Here is an 18,552-nt window from a genome sequence, read left to right as displayed (position 1 = left end):
CCAGCAAAACTTTATATTATAGAGAACATTATATGCATTAAATAATTTGTCCAAAACACATGCAATAAATTCAGTTTTATTTCTGCAACCTGCACACATTTCAAATACTGTATTGGAAAGCATTTTGTATTACAGAAAAAAGAAGTGTAGAAGACTAGACGTCACACACTGAAATGAGTGATTTCTCCTCTCTACTGACGTGCCTCGATTACACCGCTTGATGGCAGCACTGAAGCATAGCCTTTACCCAAGCAGACGAAGAAAATCCATTCTCTACTGTGATTGGACCAAAGAGTGACGTAACCAACCAACGTAGCACCCGGAAGAATGACAAATGTTTATCGCTGAGGTTTCGGGTAAGTCTTGATATTTTATCGAGTCTTCTACAGGAATAGAAAAGCTAACTTTTTCACCGCTGTCTTGTGGTCATTATTGCTGTCTGAGAAAACAGACCAAACTCTGCTCCTGTTAGCAAACTCTGAAGGTTAGCCGAACTTGTTTGTTTTAATTTTAGTCATTAGTCCTGTTTTTGTTCGTGTGAGTGACTCCTCAGTTTACCTTGTGTGTTTATGGTTGCTGTACTACACCATATTATTATGTTTATATAAGGAAGAGAAGTACATGAATTCAGCTTCAGTGTATAGTCTTTATAGACAGAAAAGAGGTTACAGAAAAGGTTAATGTTTTATTGTTTTTAAAAGTGGCATGGCATTTCTGTTCATGCGCTCTAAAATAAAAGAACCCGAATGGTTAATAATTATATTCATTATTTACATGAGTTCATAATGTAATATAACTCTGTTTATATTTGTAGTTTACTTAATGCACAGATCACACAGCACACATCAAAATGGCCTCATACTTTGATGAACATGACTGTGAGCCCACCAACCCTGAGGAGCAATATCGTCAGAATGCACTACTGGAGCTGGCCAGGTGAGATCCAACCTACCTGACTCATAAGTTGTACTGTAACTGTGACCTGCAGGTTCTAGCTTTGGGATTTTGTGTTTGTCCTCAGGTCCTTAATGCAGGGTTTGGACCTGATTGACTCCGGGGCATTCGACCTGTCAGACTGGGACCAGCGGCTTCCTCCCCCGGCTGCCAAAACTGCTGTTCAGACCCTCACTGTGGTCGTCATTTCCGCAGAACAAGCAGGTGACAGAAATTTTGAAAAACGAGATGAATGCAGACATTAAATGTGTGTTGGGACTCCGTAGAGAGAAAGTTTGAGGGATCATAGTGTTGAAAGCTGTCAGCTAGATGATCTTTTGCGTATTTGAGGAGATTTAATTTGACTCTTTGTGTTCATGGCAGACAAAGGTTTGAAGTGTCCTGTGTGTTTGCTGGAGTTCGAGGAACAAGAGACGGTTCGAGAAATGCCTTGCAAACACCTCTTCCACTCAGGATGTATACTACCCTGGTTGGGCAAGGTAAAGCTCACAAATGTGCAATTTATTAAATGTATATTTTTTTACACATTTGAACAGCGGTTTGCATGAAATCCCTTTAAGACTTTCACATTTTCCACTTATAAATCCTAGACTAACTCCTGTCCACTTTGCCGACTTGAGTTACCGACTGACAATCCAGAGTATGAGGAGTTTAAAAAGGACAAGGTGAGCTGCATGATGAGCTGTTTCACTTTTTGACACATTATAACCGTGATGTATTCCACTGGGTTTTTATGTCCTAAATGTAAACAGACATGACTTAAGAAATCCTTTTTGCAGTGGCTGTTATGCATTGATGCAGTCATCCAGGACTAATAAACCCACACAATAAAATAAAAAGAACAGTCCAGTCAAAGTCCAGACATAAATAAACCAGAGAATCTTAGAGAATTCAAGCTTCAACAATTCTGTGCTACACCGTGTTGGAGTTTGCGTCTTTTGCGGCGTGCTGGATCTGTGAAGTGGAACTGTTGTTACTTCTGTGTTTTCAGTAGGACCTGAGGCGATTGTGGTTTTTCTCTTTCAGGAGAGAAGAAAACAGAGGGAGCACCGACTTGAGGACCTGCATGGAGCTATGTACACCTGATGAAAGTGCTGAATGCTGCAAGAACAGCAAGCTGCATTCAGCCCAATTCCACAAAGATGGAACCCTGTTTGATGTACTGAGACCATTTTGCTACCTACAAAAAAAAAAAAACCTCAAACAAATCTAAAACTTTTCCACAGAACCCCCTCAACAGCGACTGGCATCACTAGATGCTCCATTGTGTTAAAATGAGAGTTTATATTAAATGACACCAGCTTTGGGAACATGATAATGGAACATTTTAAATGTGCTTTTTTTTAACCCGATGTTTCCAAATGGAGCAGAAAGCAGCTCTGAGCACTCTGACTTTAAATTCCTTTTTTATTTAAATTTATGAACTTCTAATGTGCATAAAAGCTGTACTTATCAAGTAAATGGAAATGTTTAGGAAGAGGAAATTAGCAGTGACTATTTGTCATACTTGGAAAGCTTGTTTTTTTTTCATGTGCATTTGTTTTGGCTATTAAAGCTGGCAATATGAGGTATGTATATATATGGATACATAATTTTTATGTATTTATGAGGTGAAATGAAATCATTTACCAAAGAAACCTTTGAGTCCCTTTTCCCATCACAGACCTCCTGTGCATTAGCAGACTGCGTAGCGCACTAAACTAAATTTAGTTGATGGGGGGTAAAAAAATTAAACAAAAACCAGTTTGATAATAACTTCTCATTTTTATTTCATATTTGAATATAAATCTCTGTCAAAATAAAAGGCCTAAATGATAGACAAAAATCAGACATATTTACAGAATTTATAAAAGGAAACAATTTCTGTTGACTATTTTATACAGGGGGTTTCTCTGATGCCTTCGTTAATATTCTATATCTTTTTTTTTTTTTTCAAATTTACAGGACGTAGGAAGAGAGTACATTTCATAGACATTTGGATCTGTGTTGCGAGTGTTGACGTAAAAGTCAGGCGGCCTTCTAAAACATAAGGCTCCACACAAACCCTTAAACGGTGCACACAATGATCTAAGAACAAAACAAAAAAGAAAAGGAGAAAATCTCCACCTTTCATTGGATTATTTGGCATGTTGAATGGTTTTAATGGTACAGAAGCTGTTTGGGCCCCGTTGTTTGGGCTCACAAGCTGCCGTTTAGAGTTGCACGTTGACTTGGTTACAGTATGGCAAAAAAAAAGGCTACAGCTAAACATAAGTCAAATATAATAAAAAGAAAGTTTCTTAGGCAGAGTACATGGGATAAGGCTGAAAACAGTGCACTTCATACTAACTCATACCGCCGCATCGGACACACACACACACACACACACACACACATATAAATGGAAAGAAAACTGTATACTCCAGTCTTTTTTGGCATGGTTTTCTGCAGTCCAACAAAAATGTCAAGTTCAAACTTTTTTGCACAGTAAGCGATGAGAGCGCCGTGTGCTCATTCAGCTTATGTAACAGCATAACCCCAGCTCTGTCACATTCGGACACTTGTGGACGCAGCTGGAAAATACTGAACCTTGACCAAAGAACAAAAAAAATAAAAATAAAAATGCTTCCAACAAGTTGGAAAGCTGCATCTCCCATCTTTCACATCAGACCCACAAAAGAGGTAGGAGACGTGACCTTTTGAAAACGTGTATTGCTGGCATCCTGTGTGTTTGACGAAATAAAACGCGTCAAGCAGAAGGACAAAAAAAAAAAAACCCCAACAGATTATAGATGATGTGTGCTTTATGAAACCTAGCAGTGAAAACTTTCGTCTGAGCAAAACCTGTGCAGGTTGTGACTCAGAGCGTCGTGGCAGTCTGCTGTCCGGCTAGTTTTCTTCACAACAAATCGGCTGCAGGAACCGATAATAAAGAAGGGAGGGGTGGGATACAACATAGGTACAGTATGGTTGGAAGTCAGTCGACAACCTGTATGGCAGTGTCTCATTGTAACACTGTTGTGACAGCACCAATTATAACAAAAAAAAACAAACAAGTTTTCACATCCTAGAACTAATTCACCTATAGTCAAGTTACAACCAGAACTTTAAATGGATTTTATTGGGACTTTTTGTGATAAAGCAACACAAAGTAAAAGTGTTGGGATTTTATGGGACAGATTCACAAAGTAGTTTTAAAAAAAACCCCATTAATTTTAAGCTCTTGATTTATTTTTTTGTTGCCAAAACTGTAAAGCTAAAACTAAATATGATTGTGACTTTGTTGTTGTTTCTACATGCTAAACATTAATATCCCACACTTAAACACAGACAAAGAAACAAATTTCTCCAGAAAATAGATTTGGAATTAATTTGTTAGATCTGGAAAAAAAATAAAATAAAAAAATGTCAATAATTTCAGAAATTTTACAGTCAGTTGTCAAAGGCAACATCATGGCCTGTCCTGGTCAAATTTGTACCGATCTCCGTTCACAGCCAGGCGGCCGCACAAAATCATCAAGAGCTTAAAATGAATGTTTTTTAAACTACTTTGTGTCAATCTGTCCCATAAAATCCCATTGAAGTTGGTAGCTGTAACGTCACTAAACGTGCAAATGTCTGAGGGGAGTGACTACTTTTGCAAGTGTTGTGAAGAACATCTTCTGAAAGGCTTCACAATGAGCTCACAAAGAAGAATAACAACAAAAAAGACATTTCTTAAACTCGTATAAGGCTTCCAGGAATCCAGCCTGGAACGCAGCCAGTGTCAGGACGAGAACTCTACAGTAAATACTAAAGTCAGATTGTAGTTTTACCGTCACTCACGTCTATCATCACATGTAGGCCACTTGAAACGTCGGTGTCACCTGGCAGCTCAAACACTCCGAGAAAGGCATTACTCACCCCAGAGGAGGGGAAATTATCGGATGATTGTTGCGTTTGACATTTCATGTAACTTTGGATTGAAAAAAAGCAAACAAAAATGTCACTTTTCAGCTTAAAGCGAGTCATTACAACAGAAAAGACCATCCAGTTTTGCACTGACATGAATAATGATTGAGACCAATCTAGACATATATATTTATATATATATATATATAGAAAAAAAGACATTAAATTATAAGTGCAATCAAATAAAAGCAGATGAATTTAATGGTCGTATACCTTTCAAGTTATTAATGCATGATTGATTAAATTAGACCGTAAAGCTTACAGTCTGTAAAATATACTATAGCTATTCACTTCTCAACATTCATTATTTTCTAATTTGTTTTTTACGATGCAAAAAAAAGAGAAAAGAAATAAAAATAAAAAATCCAACATGAACTGGTTTTGTTCCATTCAGGAGCAGCGGCGTGCAGAGATAAGCAAAAGGCCAAAAGAGGTGGGCGGGCCGCGCAAAGCGAAGCGTTGGAGGGGAGAGGGGGGGGGGGGAAGAACGAAAATGAGGCGGTAGGAACTTTTGTCTTTTGAAAGCAAGGATCCAGGGGGACGCATTTGTAGAGACGAACACCATGCAGAGTCGTCAACTTTAACCGCCGTCTTGGAAAACATTCACGGTTCCAGTTTTCGAGCCGGCTCCGAACATTCAACGAAATCTGCTATGAGAACTGAGAAGGGAGGAGAAAAACGGAAACAAAACAAAAATAAAGGCCGTAGAGCATTATGGGTAGAAATACCTGGTGTCGCTGAGGTTACAGTTTTATGAATTTGCTCTCTTGCTTCACATGCTGCCAGTGGAGCACCTCTGCAGTGACTTAGTTTTTGTTTTATTTTTTTTCCAGACGGAGCTACAACATAGCTATGCTCTCTGGGGTGCAGTTGAGGTGTGTGGACGTGCTGCTGCCACCGGGGGACTTCAGGCCCTTGGTGGCCCCACCCAGCGTCGACGCCCTGGACATGGGGTCCATGATGACCCCCGAGCCGTGCTGGCTCTGCTGCAGGCCGGCCATCATGGTCTCGGTGGTGACGGTGCCGAACTCGTAGGTGAAGGTGCCGTAGAAGACCAGGATGTCCACGGTGAAGACCCACTCGCAGATGGCGGCGGCGTGCTGCAGGACGAAGCTCTCGTGGATGAAGAAGATGCCGCCTGGAGGGAGGACGGGTTAAGGAGGACAGACGCTTTCTTGCGGAGAGTCGACGGGAAAATGAGGCTGATATCCCCTCTGCAGCGTGGTGGACAGCAGACAGCAGCTGAAGATGACCGCAGCTCAGACGTGCTACAGCAGGTCCTGTCTGCCCCAGGCTGTCAGACTTTATGATGCACACAATCTCTAGAGATGTGCGTTTTAAATGCTGAATATATATTTGGTAATGCACTGAGCAACATGTGCGTCCCCTTAGGACTATCACTGCTCATTGTTATTCATTATTGCTCTTTGTTTAGTCTTACTACTTTATTTTAATTTTTATCGTGTACCATGCTGGGAGTAACAAAATTCCCCCCCATTAAGGGATCAATAAAGTGTTATCCTGTTTTTTTTTTTTTTAATCTTATTTCTTGATCTTATTCTGCTGGTTTGAAACTCGGCAGACGTCGAATGAAGTCGCTGCTTCCAGCAGTTTTAGAACGGTCTCTTCCTGAAAACTAACGCAGAGCCAGAAAAACGTTGTAGAAATGCAGGGCTGTTAGTCGCTAATGTTAACTCAGCAAATGGACTGACAGAGTAACACACAGAACCGTCCAAGAAGTCCTGAGAGAGAAAGAGATCATGTTGAGAAAAGTTATACGATTCCTAAACTAATTGGTTCAACTACAGAATTTATATTGACAGACGACTGAGGTGGTCACATTAGTGACAGCTAGCATGAAGAATAACGAGCCATCAAGGCCACAAACACCCCTGATTGATAAATCAAACGCACCCTTTCACAGAATATGTGAAACTTGCATTAATGGTCAACTCCTGAGTCTTTAAAGGTCAAATCCCGATAATTTCTGACATCCCAATCGATTTACAGAGGATACTGAGGACCAGGGAGACCATGGCTCCCAGCGCCAGAGCCACCCGGAAGTGAGCCATCCAGTAGTCCAGGGTGGTCACAGCCACTCGGTAGGTGAGGACGCACTGCAAGCACACAAACAGCAGCCCTGCAGGAAACGCCACACCGGCGCCCACGTAATGGAGAGATTTGGCGTGATCAACCTGTCGGACAGAAAAACAAACGTTTCATACCAACTGGAGGATCTCAGCCAGTTAAGTCGAGTGTCCTGCATGTCTTTAATGTTTTCTTAGGTCAGGACACCTTCCTGCATCATGTCCAACCTCTGAGGACTAGAGTCAAACATCCCTGGTTTAAAGTCTACATAAAACTTTACGTATTGCTCAGGATTACCTGGAAGTTTCCAACCATGACCAGACCGACGGCGTTGGTGCAGCCAGACACCAGAGCGCTGGTGTTGATCCAACACTGGTGGCTGTGTTCGATCACCTGGGCGTAGCGCAGGAAGCACACCATCACCACTGCAAAGGGGAGGGAAAGAGATGTGCATTAAAAACAAGCCCGAAACATTTGAATAAGATTGTATTAATCCTATGGTTTCACAATTGACAATATAATAGACTTGGTTCGATTGGAGAACAAAACTGCAACATTTGTTACGTTTTTAGCCGGTACTGTTTGCTTTCTCACGGCTCTGTGTGAAGCAACAGTTTGAAAGATCCGTTCACCTCCTCGCCTATGGTGGCGCTGCATCAAAAACTACTGAAGGAAACGACGCAAAAACTTTCTGAAGAAAACATTGAGCTCAACTTCCTTCTTCTTGAAATGGAAATGGAGTAGCGTCGGATGTTAGCTATTGTAGGATTTCTCTTTTGTTTTGAAAAGACCACGAGCCATTTGTCTAGACACTCTGTGTTGGTTTAGGTTGTTTTTACCCAGAATGCCCTGTGCTGTAGCCCACTTCCTGCTTTTGGCGTTCACATATGCAGTTTGTTTTTTAGGTTCGCATCAGAGTTCGATTACGCATTCATGTAGTATTCACTTCATTTTTTACTACCAAGTTAGTAAAGGAATAAAAATGAATGAATGGCTGCCAGGTAGTAGCTTCCATCCTTCTGCTGATGCAAGACTATCTGATATGTTTCTCCAGAGCGGGCAGGATGTGTTCTCCCAGCCATTGATCCATCTAAAAGCAGAACGGAGCGGCAGCTTTCTTTTCAGCTGTGCCGTCTGTGTTTGAAAACAATAACCTTGCAGCTTCCTGAATCATACAGACAAGAGAACCGGAAGCTTGACCCAAAACACGCTGAAATTTGGAGCAGCGAGAGAAATGCTAATTAAAGGACATCAGACTACAAGGAGGGCGGATAAACAGAAACCAGCTGGGAAGGAGAGGTGACTGGAATGATGAAAACAGCTGGAGCGAGGCAATCAGGACCAGTGAGGGGGAAAAGTGGGCCAGAAGTGACTGGTGTTTAAACAAGACAAGAGGGAGAGGAGGAGTAATGGATGAAGGCCCCGAAAGGTGCAGGCAGGGGAAAAAAAAAAAAAAAAAGGACATGGGGAAGTGGAAGGAAAGCTGTATTCATTATTGATTAGGCAGCAGCCATATCTGGAAGTCCCATGGCTATTGGCTGAAGTCTGGAGGCAGCAGGCAGAATGACTGCAAACAGAGGAGATATTTAGTACTTTGCATCTCAAAATATATCGCCCTATTTCAGATTAGCAATGAGCGAACAGTTCTCTTTTTACACAGCAGTGATTGTGGTTACCCCAGAGGACGCAGCTCAGATGATGGAGGCAACTGGGACAGTTTCATATTTGTGCACCGGCACATCTAAATCACACTTTTTTTGCCTTATTTAAAATTGGGCTCAGATCAAAAATGATTGTGCGGGTGACAAATTGAAACAAGGCGGCTGCGCTCAGAAACGATTAACCCCATAAGACTCTGTAAAACCACATAATTATCGATTAGCTAGCTGCCGCCGCCAAGGAAAACACCTGACGAGGCATTACCATCCATTTGCAGTTATGCTAAGCTAACTTCCTGCCACATAAATCTGTAGACGATGTTTAGGATGTCAATCCAACACTCTGAGTCTCCTTAAGTAAATCTTTAATGCGCCGCCATCCAACCCCATCCTCAGACTCGGTAAACCAGAGCAATCAGAGTCAGTCGGTCTTGATGAATTATTCCTCGACCACATTCCATTTTCCCAACACGTTTAGCTTTAAACTGAATTTGTGTGTCTGTGATCAATACGGCGTTTTACAACCTGGGCAGCAGCTCCTTTCACAGGGCTGAATGTAGGGAGACAAGGCAGCTGCGTCAGCAGAAATGTGACCAGGAACACAAACACAAGGACGAGTGGACGGAACCAGGAGTGTCCAAAGTGTGGCCCGGGGCCCATTTGGGGCCCCTTTACTGATTCCCTGTGGCCCGCCAGGACAAGTGTTTTTTTTTTTTTTTTAATGGAGCAAAATTATTACAGAAATTAACATTTTCTACAGGAGAAAATATTAAGTTCAACGCAAAGCATTTGTCCTTTAGCAATCATGTTTTGTACTTTTTCTTTAATTTCATGATGAATAGGAACACATTTATCAACTGACTTATTTATGCATAGAGAGCCTGTTGTTTATTTTTTAACCTGGCTCAATATAGCAAGCATTTATAAAGAGAGCACATCAAAATTCTGTTCTTCTGGCTGAAATAGGCTGAATGTTGTTTTTCATCCGAGTCCAAAAGATTTTAAAAACAGGATTTCTTTCGATTCAAATTCAAAAATACTTTATTGATCCCAAATTAAATTCTGCTCAACTCATCTCAATTCAGATTCTTCAAAGAGTCATTGTAGATGTCGACAATAACACTTTGGCATGAGCGACTTCTTGCAGCAGTCCTGAATTTTCTTGGTTTTATGAAGAACTCAAAAACTCAAGGTTCTGGATCTACAATAATTTTAACATCCCTTTTAAAACAACAAAACCTAACTTCTTTATTTAATTAGAATGACTGTATGTTTAGTTTATCATTGAGCAGTGGAAAAAATACTGTAATTTCTTGTGGTTTAAGACATATTTTTGACCTGCTTGTACTTTTGACTGACAATTTTAAAAACAGCTTATAGTTTAATGGACATAAATGTTTGCTACTCATTCAGCAAATGTGTTTCAAACTCCCTTTTAGTGAATTAACTTTTTTTTTTAAAGTCAAAAACTAATAATTTCCAAAATATTTAAAACACCCTAAAACTGCCCATATCATTTCCAAATGTTAATTTCCATATTTCTGTCCACTGCTTGTTTATTGATAGAATCAATAAATATTAATAAACTTGAAAATATGATTGAATGCAGTTGCTGTGTGCAAGATGGTGACATAAATCACATTGAGGCTTTGACTGCTGCAACACAGTCACAGCCAGTTACCTAAAGAAGTAGTAAATAGCTCTTATTGTCACTCTTATATTGTTGTCATAATAGTAGCACAAAATATCATGATAAATCTTCAAGTTCACATCAAGTTAAATCTCTTATCTATAGTCCCATTTTTTGTCTCAGTTTAATCTGTTAAAAAAAGAAAAAACATTGTTTTCCTAATCAGAACCAGCATGACCCACAAAAAAAAAAAAAAAAAAACGGCCATTACTTGCATCCATGCACTGAAGATTAGTTGAGGACGTACCCATAAAGGCTCCAACGTTGCCAATCAGGCTGAACAAACAGCTTTCAGGAGGGAATGAGCCACATTTACTGCAGGACAAAAAAAGACGACAGTTCAGATTTTAAAACCAAAGAAATGCGCGCGCACGCACGCACACACACACACACACACACTTATCCTGCCGAACAGCTCTTAAGTGATCAAAAACGGTTTAGCTAATTTCATTTGAATATGAAGCTGAGTTTTAACGAGTGCTTGTGAATCAATATTTTTATTTAAAAGAGCTTCAGGTCCCATTGTGTTTTTCCCTTTGTACTTGCCCATCGTTGGAGGCCTACAGTCAGATTCCACGAACTGGAGTTATGCAAAGTGTGGGTTAATGGCTGACACAGAGCAGCAGCACAACCAGATGCTAATTCATGCCCAAGGCCCTTCCCGACACAAGCTGCTGTTTGTGTTCTGAGACAAAGAGGAGAAGTGCAGAGGCGGAGGAGCCGACCTGATGAGGGGGATGTCCTGGATGGTGCAGCAGGTCTTGGGGAATCCTGGTCGGGGCAACTCCTCTGTGCATGTGACGTTGTAAGACCTGCAGCGGCGACACAATGAGGTCAGCTCACTCTCTGGAGGTACAGCGCCTCGCAAATTTATCATGTTCTTTAACTTTTTCCAAGTTGCACCAACTTCAGTGTGCTTTGCTGTGATTAAGGCGTATTTGATTCTTTTGCTAATAAAAAACTAAAAATGCGAAACATGTGGCGTGAGTTTGCATTCATCTGAAGTTCCAAAGTGAAAGCCAGAGATGAGGCGTTTATTTCAGAAACACTGCGTTTTAAAAAGGATCGACGAGAAGAAAAGCCACAAACATTTTATTTTAAAGTTTGTCTCAAGGAAAGCAGAGGATACAGCTGGGGATGTAACTAATGATTGTCTCAGTAATAGATTATTATACTGATTAATCTGACGATTAAACGGATAACAAATTCTGCAGATTTTTATTTTTATTTAACCACTTCAGCCTTTTTTATACAATATTAAAAATACATTAAAAACCGCAAACAAATAATTACATTTATTTTTTTTGTTTTATTGCCAAAGATGCAATAACATAACATTGTCACAGATTAAAAATTGGATAGCAAAAGTTGAGATTTTTTTTATTTTTTTTTGTCAGAATTTGCATCATATGAAGCTAAAACTAGGCATGTGGGTAGATCATTTTTATAGACAAATTGTTTTTTCAATCTTTATTACAAAATGTGTATATATTTTTGTACAGTTTTAGTTTAATTATTGCTCTGAATATGTTGTCATTTCAGCTAATGGTCTTTTTTTTTGCATCTGAAAACTCCAGTTAACAATTAATCACTCACTAAATTAGTTAATTATTTCAATAATAGATTGATTAATCGTTTCAGCCCCTAAACACAGCAAACTTGTAAGATGGTACACTGGTCAGAGGAGATCAAAACTGAGCACACCACCCCCATTATGAAATACGGTAGTGGCACATTGTGCTGTGGGGAAGCTTTCTTCCACTTTGACAGGGAAGTTGGTCAGACTTGATAGGAAAACTGATGTAGCTAAAAAAAGGGAAGCAAACCGACTAGAGAGGTTCACTTTCTAGCATAACAAGCACCTCTAATGTTTAAATTAAAGCACGTTCCTTTATCGGAAAGGCCTAGTTAAAGTCTGGGCCAAAAATCTGACTGGGAATCTGTGGTAAGACATGAAAATTGAGGCTCACGCATTACGCACACCAGTCTAATACCACATCACAGTTCTGCACAGCTTTATGTTGGTGGGTCTATTTCCCAATAAAATACTTGGAACATTAATTTTAGAAAATGTGAAAAGAAAAATGTTCAATAAATAATTCTTGTAGGGCTCTTGAATACATCTAAATGTTAAACAGGAGTATATTTAAAACAAATTTAAAAAAAAGAAACACCCACCAGTTCTCTACAGGACAAACATGGTGATTCATCACAGCCATCGCATACCTGCAGGAAACAAAAGGTCAGAAGTGTTAAAGGGAGAAACACATCATGGCAGACCCAATAAAGCTCAAAGTACAAAAAACAAGCTTAGACTTTTAAAAAACATAAAACCTTACCAAGTATTTCTTATAGTTTCTAGTGCAAATATCTTACTACACTTAAAATAAGACAAAACTAACTTACATGCAACTATTCAGCACAAAATAGCAGCTTGTTTTGAATCAATAACTCCTTAATATTGATGAAGCAGCAATAGCTCAACTGTTAGATTATTTCACTTATAACACGGGAAAAATTTATTGTTACAATTAAATAATCAACCAGTGGAATTAGTGCTGTTTTCATTAAAATTATGGAATTATTAACCTAGAACAAGCTCATCTATCTCGCTGAAAAGCTACTTGTAAGCTAGTTTTGTCTCATTTAGTTTTTCACGAGAAACTAAACTACAAATACTTCAGATTGTGTGTTTTTGGAGCGTTCTCTCCCGGACGAACGGTTCACATGAGTTAAAGCGCAGGCGACAGGCACTCCTCAGCCGTGACTCACACTATCCATATTCCTGTGATGGAGAAGGCAGCCAAGCTGACAGGCAGGACGATCCAGGCAGTCATTGGGCTGGCAGTGAGCTGGCTTTGTCCCAAGCATGGGGTGAGAAGGGGGCTCGGGGCTTGGGCGGCAACACGACGGGATGGGTCAGGTAGGGGCTGGGTGGGGGCGTGGGGTCACTGATAGGCTGGGAGACGCACACAGGGGGGGGGCATGAGAGGACAAACGGGGGGGGTATGGCACAGCTCCTCTGCTCCACGGCACCCAGCAACCAGCAACAACCTTAAAAAACAAGAATGATTGGAAACTTTCCGTTAGGCAGCTTTATTCAGGCGGTGCTTTCTACGACCGGGCGTACTTTTTATTGTTGCAATCATTGTCTGTAATTTGCGCGTTTTTCCTTTCTGGGAAAAACTACAAAGTGGAGAAAGAGTAACTAATCGGACATCGGCAAAAACACTTTGAAAAACATTCCTCTTCCAAGTCTCTCTGGTTGGCATTCAAAGCCTGTGATTTCTCCTATCGGTGCTGAACATCAGCACAAAGCCGGTTTACAGAGATACGACCTTGCTGCTTACTGTAAATTAAAACATCCTGCTAGACAACTCCACTGTGTTGGAGTGGAACTGCGCTTCCACTGTAAACCCAACACAATCTTGGTATTGTTGACAAGCACAGAACCAGCAAAATCACTAGAAAACACATTTAAGGAGACAGTAAAGTGCAAATAACAACCTACAAGTTGCTTTCAGAGGACAGCGTACAACAACTGTGGGGAATGAGTGTTTCGTCAAGGGCAGTCAGTTTAGTGTTGACAGTCGGAGCCAAACAGCACAGCAGAGGTTGCTTAACTCTACAGGGTGTACAGTTACAAATGTGTCCTCGGCTCAGAGGGACTATAGAGTGAATAAAGATTAACTTGTCGACTTTACAGAGGGGAATCATTTCCTAAAAGTGTGTGCAAATCAAACTGGAGCCGTAAAAAAAAAAAAAAGAGAAATGTTTTACTTCTGCAAAGTCAGACGTGGTAAATATGTTCTCGGTGTCAGTCACTTGTTTTAAGTTACTAAACAAGTGAGCATGCCAACTTAAAGTTTGAAATGTTGCTGTAATAAGATAATTTTTTTCAGGGGTGAAGTTTTCTGACCGATTTTTAAGAAGCCTTACCTGCCGATTCCTTTGTTGGCTGATGCAGATTTTTTAATAAGTGACATGGCCAGGTGCTGTAGGTCATTCAGTGTTTCAATCTTATATTGACAGAGTCATTTAAAACACACAGAGAAGATGAGCTAACACCTCCTAATGCAAAGATCCTCAATCAAAGAGGGAGTTTATTGGCCATTTTGAAACCATATGTGCTAAATCATTTTGGAAATGAATCATAAACGGATTTATTTTTTTGGTGAAGTGTTCTTAGAAAGTCATAAATGCTTTTTTTTGCTGGGACTAAATACCAGTAGATAAAAGTGACTGCAGAGTTATTGATGAGTCAGTATGGCGCAAAATTATCCTGTTGTGGACCAGAAAGTACTGAGGAAATATAGAAAGAATTCTCTCTCTTATCACCTTGAATTTACAATTTTTTTTCTTCTAATCTCATGTTATTTTTCTGGTAGGGAGATTTTTAAACATTTAACTTTAGAGACACGTTGTGTTCTTCTGCACCACAACATCCCTTCAGTTTAACTGTAGGAATGCACAGGCCCGTCACAATAACAGATTTAGCTGGACGATAAAAATTGTCCAAGAAGTTATTGCGATAAACGATAATACTGCTGTTTTGACCATTTTCCAGTAATATAATATAATGGTAATGGCATAATAATGCAAGAACACATCCACATCAAAGATCAGTACTCTTTAAATTCTAATGAACAATTAACACTGGAACATTATTTTAAATATTCAAAATAAATAAAACAAATAAAATTAATTTTGACGTTTCTGTGAACAGGGCTGCACAGTGGTGCAGGTGGTAGAGCTGTTGCCTTGCATCAAGAAGGTTCTGGGTTCGATTCCCGGCCCGATCTTTCTGCATGGAGTTTGCATGTTCTCCCTTTGCCTGGTGGGTTTTCTCCGGGTACTCTGGTTTCCTCCCACAGTCCAAAAACATGACTGTCTCCAAATTGTCCCTAGGTGTGAGTGTGTGTGTGCATGGTTGTTTGTCCTGTGTGTCTCTGTGTTGCCCTGCGACAGACTGGCGACCTGTCCAGGTTGACCCCACCTCTTGCCCGGAACATTAGCTGGAGATGGGCACCAGCAACCCTCCCGACCCCACTGAGGGACAAGGTGTAAAGAAAATGGATGGATGGGTTTTTGTTAACAAAATTGTCCTTTAAAAAAACAATAAAACATGCAAACTGAAATGATTGCATGATTTTTTTTTTTTATGTATCATATGATTAATTGATTTCTTGCTTACTGCACATGTAAATTGTTTTAGTAGAGGGGGGAAAAACATTCAATAATGTTCTGTAATGCAACAAGTACTCAGAGATCAGATTTATTTTGATGGATACCAAAAATCAGTTTTTTTTAGTCCCGTTTCTTCAATAATCATGCAGCCCTGGTTAAAAGTTGAGAGGTTAATTGCTCCCTGACATGAAGCCCAATAACAGAAGAGGACAAAGAGTGAGTTGTCCCAACCTCCCAGCCCATCTGCCACATGAGCTCCTCCATCTGCAAGGACACAAACAGTCCTCGAGTTACCGACTCCAGAGGCCGCATCAGACAGCGGCGGAGAAGATTTTCCTAATCTGTTTGGAAGACGATGCTTTCATAAAACATATTTATTCTGAACAAGCATGGCGTGGTTCTTGTAAGTTGTTTTCATAACTCAGAAGATTGTAGCAGTCAGGAGGTATTCAGGGTTATTTGGCTGTTTAGTTGTTACATCACTGCTGAGGCAACTCAAAACACGTGGCAGATTTAATCTCGCTTTCCCACATACCCGCTGGATTTCGCATTGAGGATCTGTTAAAAATGTCAATCGCATCTTTTGTGTTCCAGTCAGAGCAGTTCCTTGTTGTTCGTGCTGGTGAAGGTTTTCCTTGGAGCCACCAAAACGATTCATTTTTATTTTTTAAACATACGGCTGTGAGGAAAAGCCTGAACACTCGCTGCAAATTCCAGATGATTTACAACACAACGGCCAGACTGTGAACCCCGCAAAGCACAGCTGGGGGAATACATAAAGCATACAATAAAAACATGCAATCTGCGAGAAGCAGCTCTGTTCCTGCTTACCCAGAGCAGGAGAGGAAGATCGAGTCAAACATTATGAATGTATTTTAATACCGTTGGCGACAACAACCCGGCAGGGCGGCAACAAGAATTTTTACAGCCTTGAAAATGAGTAATGTAGCCCGATTTGAGGAGAGAAAGGTGCATTTTACAACACCAAAAACAAACAAAAATCATAATGTTATTAACAGCACTGGAACATTATTTTACCATTATTCTAATAGAGAGAGAAAATGGTTTCTATGAAAAATCATTTAATCAAATGACTGCTGCTAACTTTGAGATGTGTTCCCTTAGTAACAACATCCACACCCTAGAGTGTTGCTACCCCCAACCTGTCAGCACTTTGCAAAATTTACTGATTGGAGAAACATTTGATTTCTGAATTTCTGCCTGCCTGATCAAGCAGGCAGAAATTAAAGACGGTCTCTTTATGCATAGCTAATAATTTCTCCTTGAACCACATGCATTTATTTATTGTTCTTACTAACAAAAGGGAGAATAAATACATATTTCGCAGTATCATATTTTTATTTTCCATTTGATCATTTTTCCAACGATTTTAAATCAGACAAAAATACAGTTTTAAATGACAAAGAATGCTAAAGTTTGTTATGAGTGACCGATAGGTTTCACATTGAGGATAACTGTTTAATATTTTCAAATTAAAGGTACTATGTAAAGTAAATGCAATTGCTTGCATCAGGTGTGCTGAACAGACAAGTAGGACAGTGGAAACCCGAGGACCAGGGTTAAAAATCACTGCAATTATATACTTTTCACATTAAATCTAAAAACAGATTAAATAAGTCCACACATTTTCTAACCCCCTCATAAAATGTAGCAACATTCATCTCTTCTGAATCATTTTAAGGTTTAGTTCAAGCTGTTAGCATGACTTATTTTTTACATAACTCTCTTAATAATTAAGCTAACATACCCATCAGAAGCAGACAAAACTTTGGGATTCACAGTGAAAAGATTGCATTGCTTAGTAAATGCAGAGGGGGCACAGTTAGACCATCAACCCCAGCGCTGTACTCAACAATTATACGCCACTGTATTTAAAAAAAAAAAAAAAAAAAAAAAGCATAGAAACACCAGTGACAATACAGTTCACCAAGTACTTCAACCCGTTTGTTCACTTATTTACTTTTAGCAAATTAAACAAAGCAAAGTGTCCGGCGTCTCTCAGCTCTGAAGCCTGTTATGAACAGTTAACGGTACCCGCTAGCCCAGTTAGCTCACATCTAGCTCGCTAGTTAGCTTGCACTTCCCCAGTTGTCTTGACTTGACACTTGGCCGCATCTTGATTTCCGCTAACCTAAAAGATAAGCCGCTAAACAGGATTCGTTCAGAGGATAACACCACTAATAATACTTGGACGGCTTGTCCAGAAAATGAATATGCGCCTACCTTCCACCTGCTGTGCCCACAACAGACCTCATCAACCTTGGTTTCCCTTTAAAAACATCGTTTTCTTAGCAAATGAAGCTAGCAGTGGAACTAACTTCCTGTTACGCCTGTCAAAATTAAGCGTCAACGCGGGGTTTCTGTTTTTTTAAATAATACTGCGAAACACTATTTGGATATTTTTAAAATATTATTTTTACTTTATTGCGTTTGTGTAAATGTAAATTTGTTTGCTCTGTAATGTTTTCACCTGGTAACAAAGTGTTTAATCACTTACATTAAGAGGCAGGATGCCTCTCACTTTTACACAAGAAAAGGAAACAAAATGAAAACGAATGTTTTTAAGTCTATTTTTTTACACATAGTTTTGCATTTTTTCGGTCAAAGTGTCAATTCTTAATGCTTTTGGTTGCAGTAGCCTGACATATGTGACGCTTTTATTTTAGCACAATCCCATAATCTGATGCAAGTAAGTAACTTTACAGAGATCTCCCTGCTTTCAGGCCCTGCTCTGCATCTTTGTCATCAATGTCTATCAGAGAATGAAAGGAACGATTTTGCAATTAAAAAAAAAAAAATTGCTCTATGAAATATTTTAATTAAACAGTTTAACTATACTGTGTGTATTTATGTTCGCAATATGCAGAGCAGCAGCTGCCCAAAGAAAGCTCCTGCCAGGGGTCGAGTTAGGGTTATGATTTTTTTAATTATTATTTTTTTATTCAGGTTACACACTCATTCCTACAGCAGATTTTATACACTCATCCAACTGTAACCCTCTTTAAAACTTACCTATTGACATGT

General features: G+C 39.7%; 2 protein-coding genes across 3 annotated transcripts; one reads left to right on the top strand and one right to left on the bottom strand.

Annotated features, from left to right (window-relative positions):
- The first annotated feature begins 214 nt into the window (after nt 1-214).
- On the top strand, nt 215-2,529 carry rnf181 (ring finger protein 181). Of its 2 annotated transcripts, none has more exons than XM_008417586.3 (6): nt 215-356; nt 815-936; nt 1,022-1,158; nt 1,318-1,433; nt 1,545-1,619; nt 1,981-2,529. In XM_008417586.3, the coding sequence occupies exons 2-6, from the start codon at nt 851-853 to the stop codon at nt 2,038-2,040; spliced, it is 474 nt and encodes a 157-aa protein (XP_008415808.1). In that variant the 5' UTR covers nt 215-356; nt 815-850; the 3' UTR covers nt 2,041-2,529. The 2 variants fall into 2 exon arrangements, with proteins under 2 accessions (XP_008415808.1, XP_017161947.1); XM_017306458.2 differs by lacking the exon at nt 215-356 and adding an exon at nt 363-484.
- Nucleotides 2,530-2,698: 169 nt separating this feature from the next.
- On the bottom strand, nt 2,699-17,869 carry tmem150aa (transmembrane protein 150Aa). The gene is made up of 8 exons (XM_008417587.3): nt 17,752-17,869; nt 13,093-13,374; nt 12,499-12,546; nt 11,046-11,132; nt 10,568-10,635; nt 7,270-7,397; nt 6,902-7,079; nt 2,699-6,022 (listed from the first exon to the last, which is right to left on the bottom strand). The coding sequence occupies exons 2-8, from the start codon at nt 13,155-13,157 to the stop codon at nt 5,724-5,726; spliced, it is 873 nt and encodes a 290-aa protein (XP_008415809.1). The 5' UTR covers nt 13,158-13,374; nt 17,752-17,869; the 3' UTR covers nt 2,699-5,723.
- Between the last annotated feature and the right edge of the window lie 683 nt (nt 17,870-18,552).

This window comes from Poecilia reticulata, chromosome 9 (genome assembly GCF_904066995.2).
Source record: "Poecilia reticulata chromosome 9, P_reticulata-male-v2, whole genome shotgun sequence".
Classification (NCBI taxonomy): Eukaryota; Metazoa; Chordata; class Actinopteri; order Cyprinodontiformes; family Poeciliidae; genus Poecilia; species Poecilia reticulata.
This window is presented reverse-complemented; position numbering and strand designations above follow the sequence as displayed.

Bases quoted from the DNA above. Each gene is read 5' to 3' on its own strand.
- tmem150aa (XM_008417587.3), bottom strand. From the start codon at position 13,157: ATGACTGCCTGGATCGTCCTGCCTGTCAGCTTGGCTGCCTTCTCCATC. The intron at 10,636-11,045 runs GTCGGCTCCTCC...TTTGTCCTGCAG, and splicing joins CAGGACATCCCCCTCATCAG to TAAATGTGGCTCATTCCCTC. The intron at 7,398-10,567 runs GTACGTCCTCAA...TCCCCTTTGCAG, and splicing joins CAACGTTGGAGCCTTTATGG to TGGTGATGGTGTGCTTCCTG.
- rnf181 (XM_008417586.3), top strand. From the start codon at position 851: ATGGCCTCATACTTTGATGAACATGACTGTGAGCCCACCAACCCTGAG. The intron at 1,434-1,544 runs GTAAAGCTCACA...TATAAATCCTAG, and splicing joins TACTACCCTGGTTGGGCAAG to ACTAACTCCTGTCCACTTTG. The intron at 1,620-1,980 runs GTGAGCTGCATG...TTTCTCTTTCAG, and splicing joins AGGAGTTTAAAAAGGACAAG to GAGAGAAGAAAACAGAGGGA.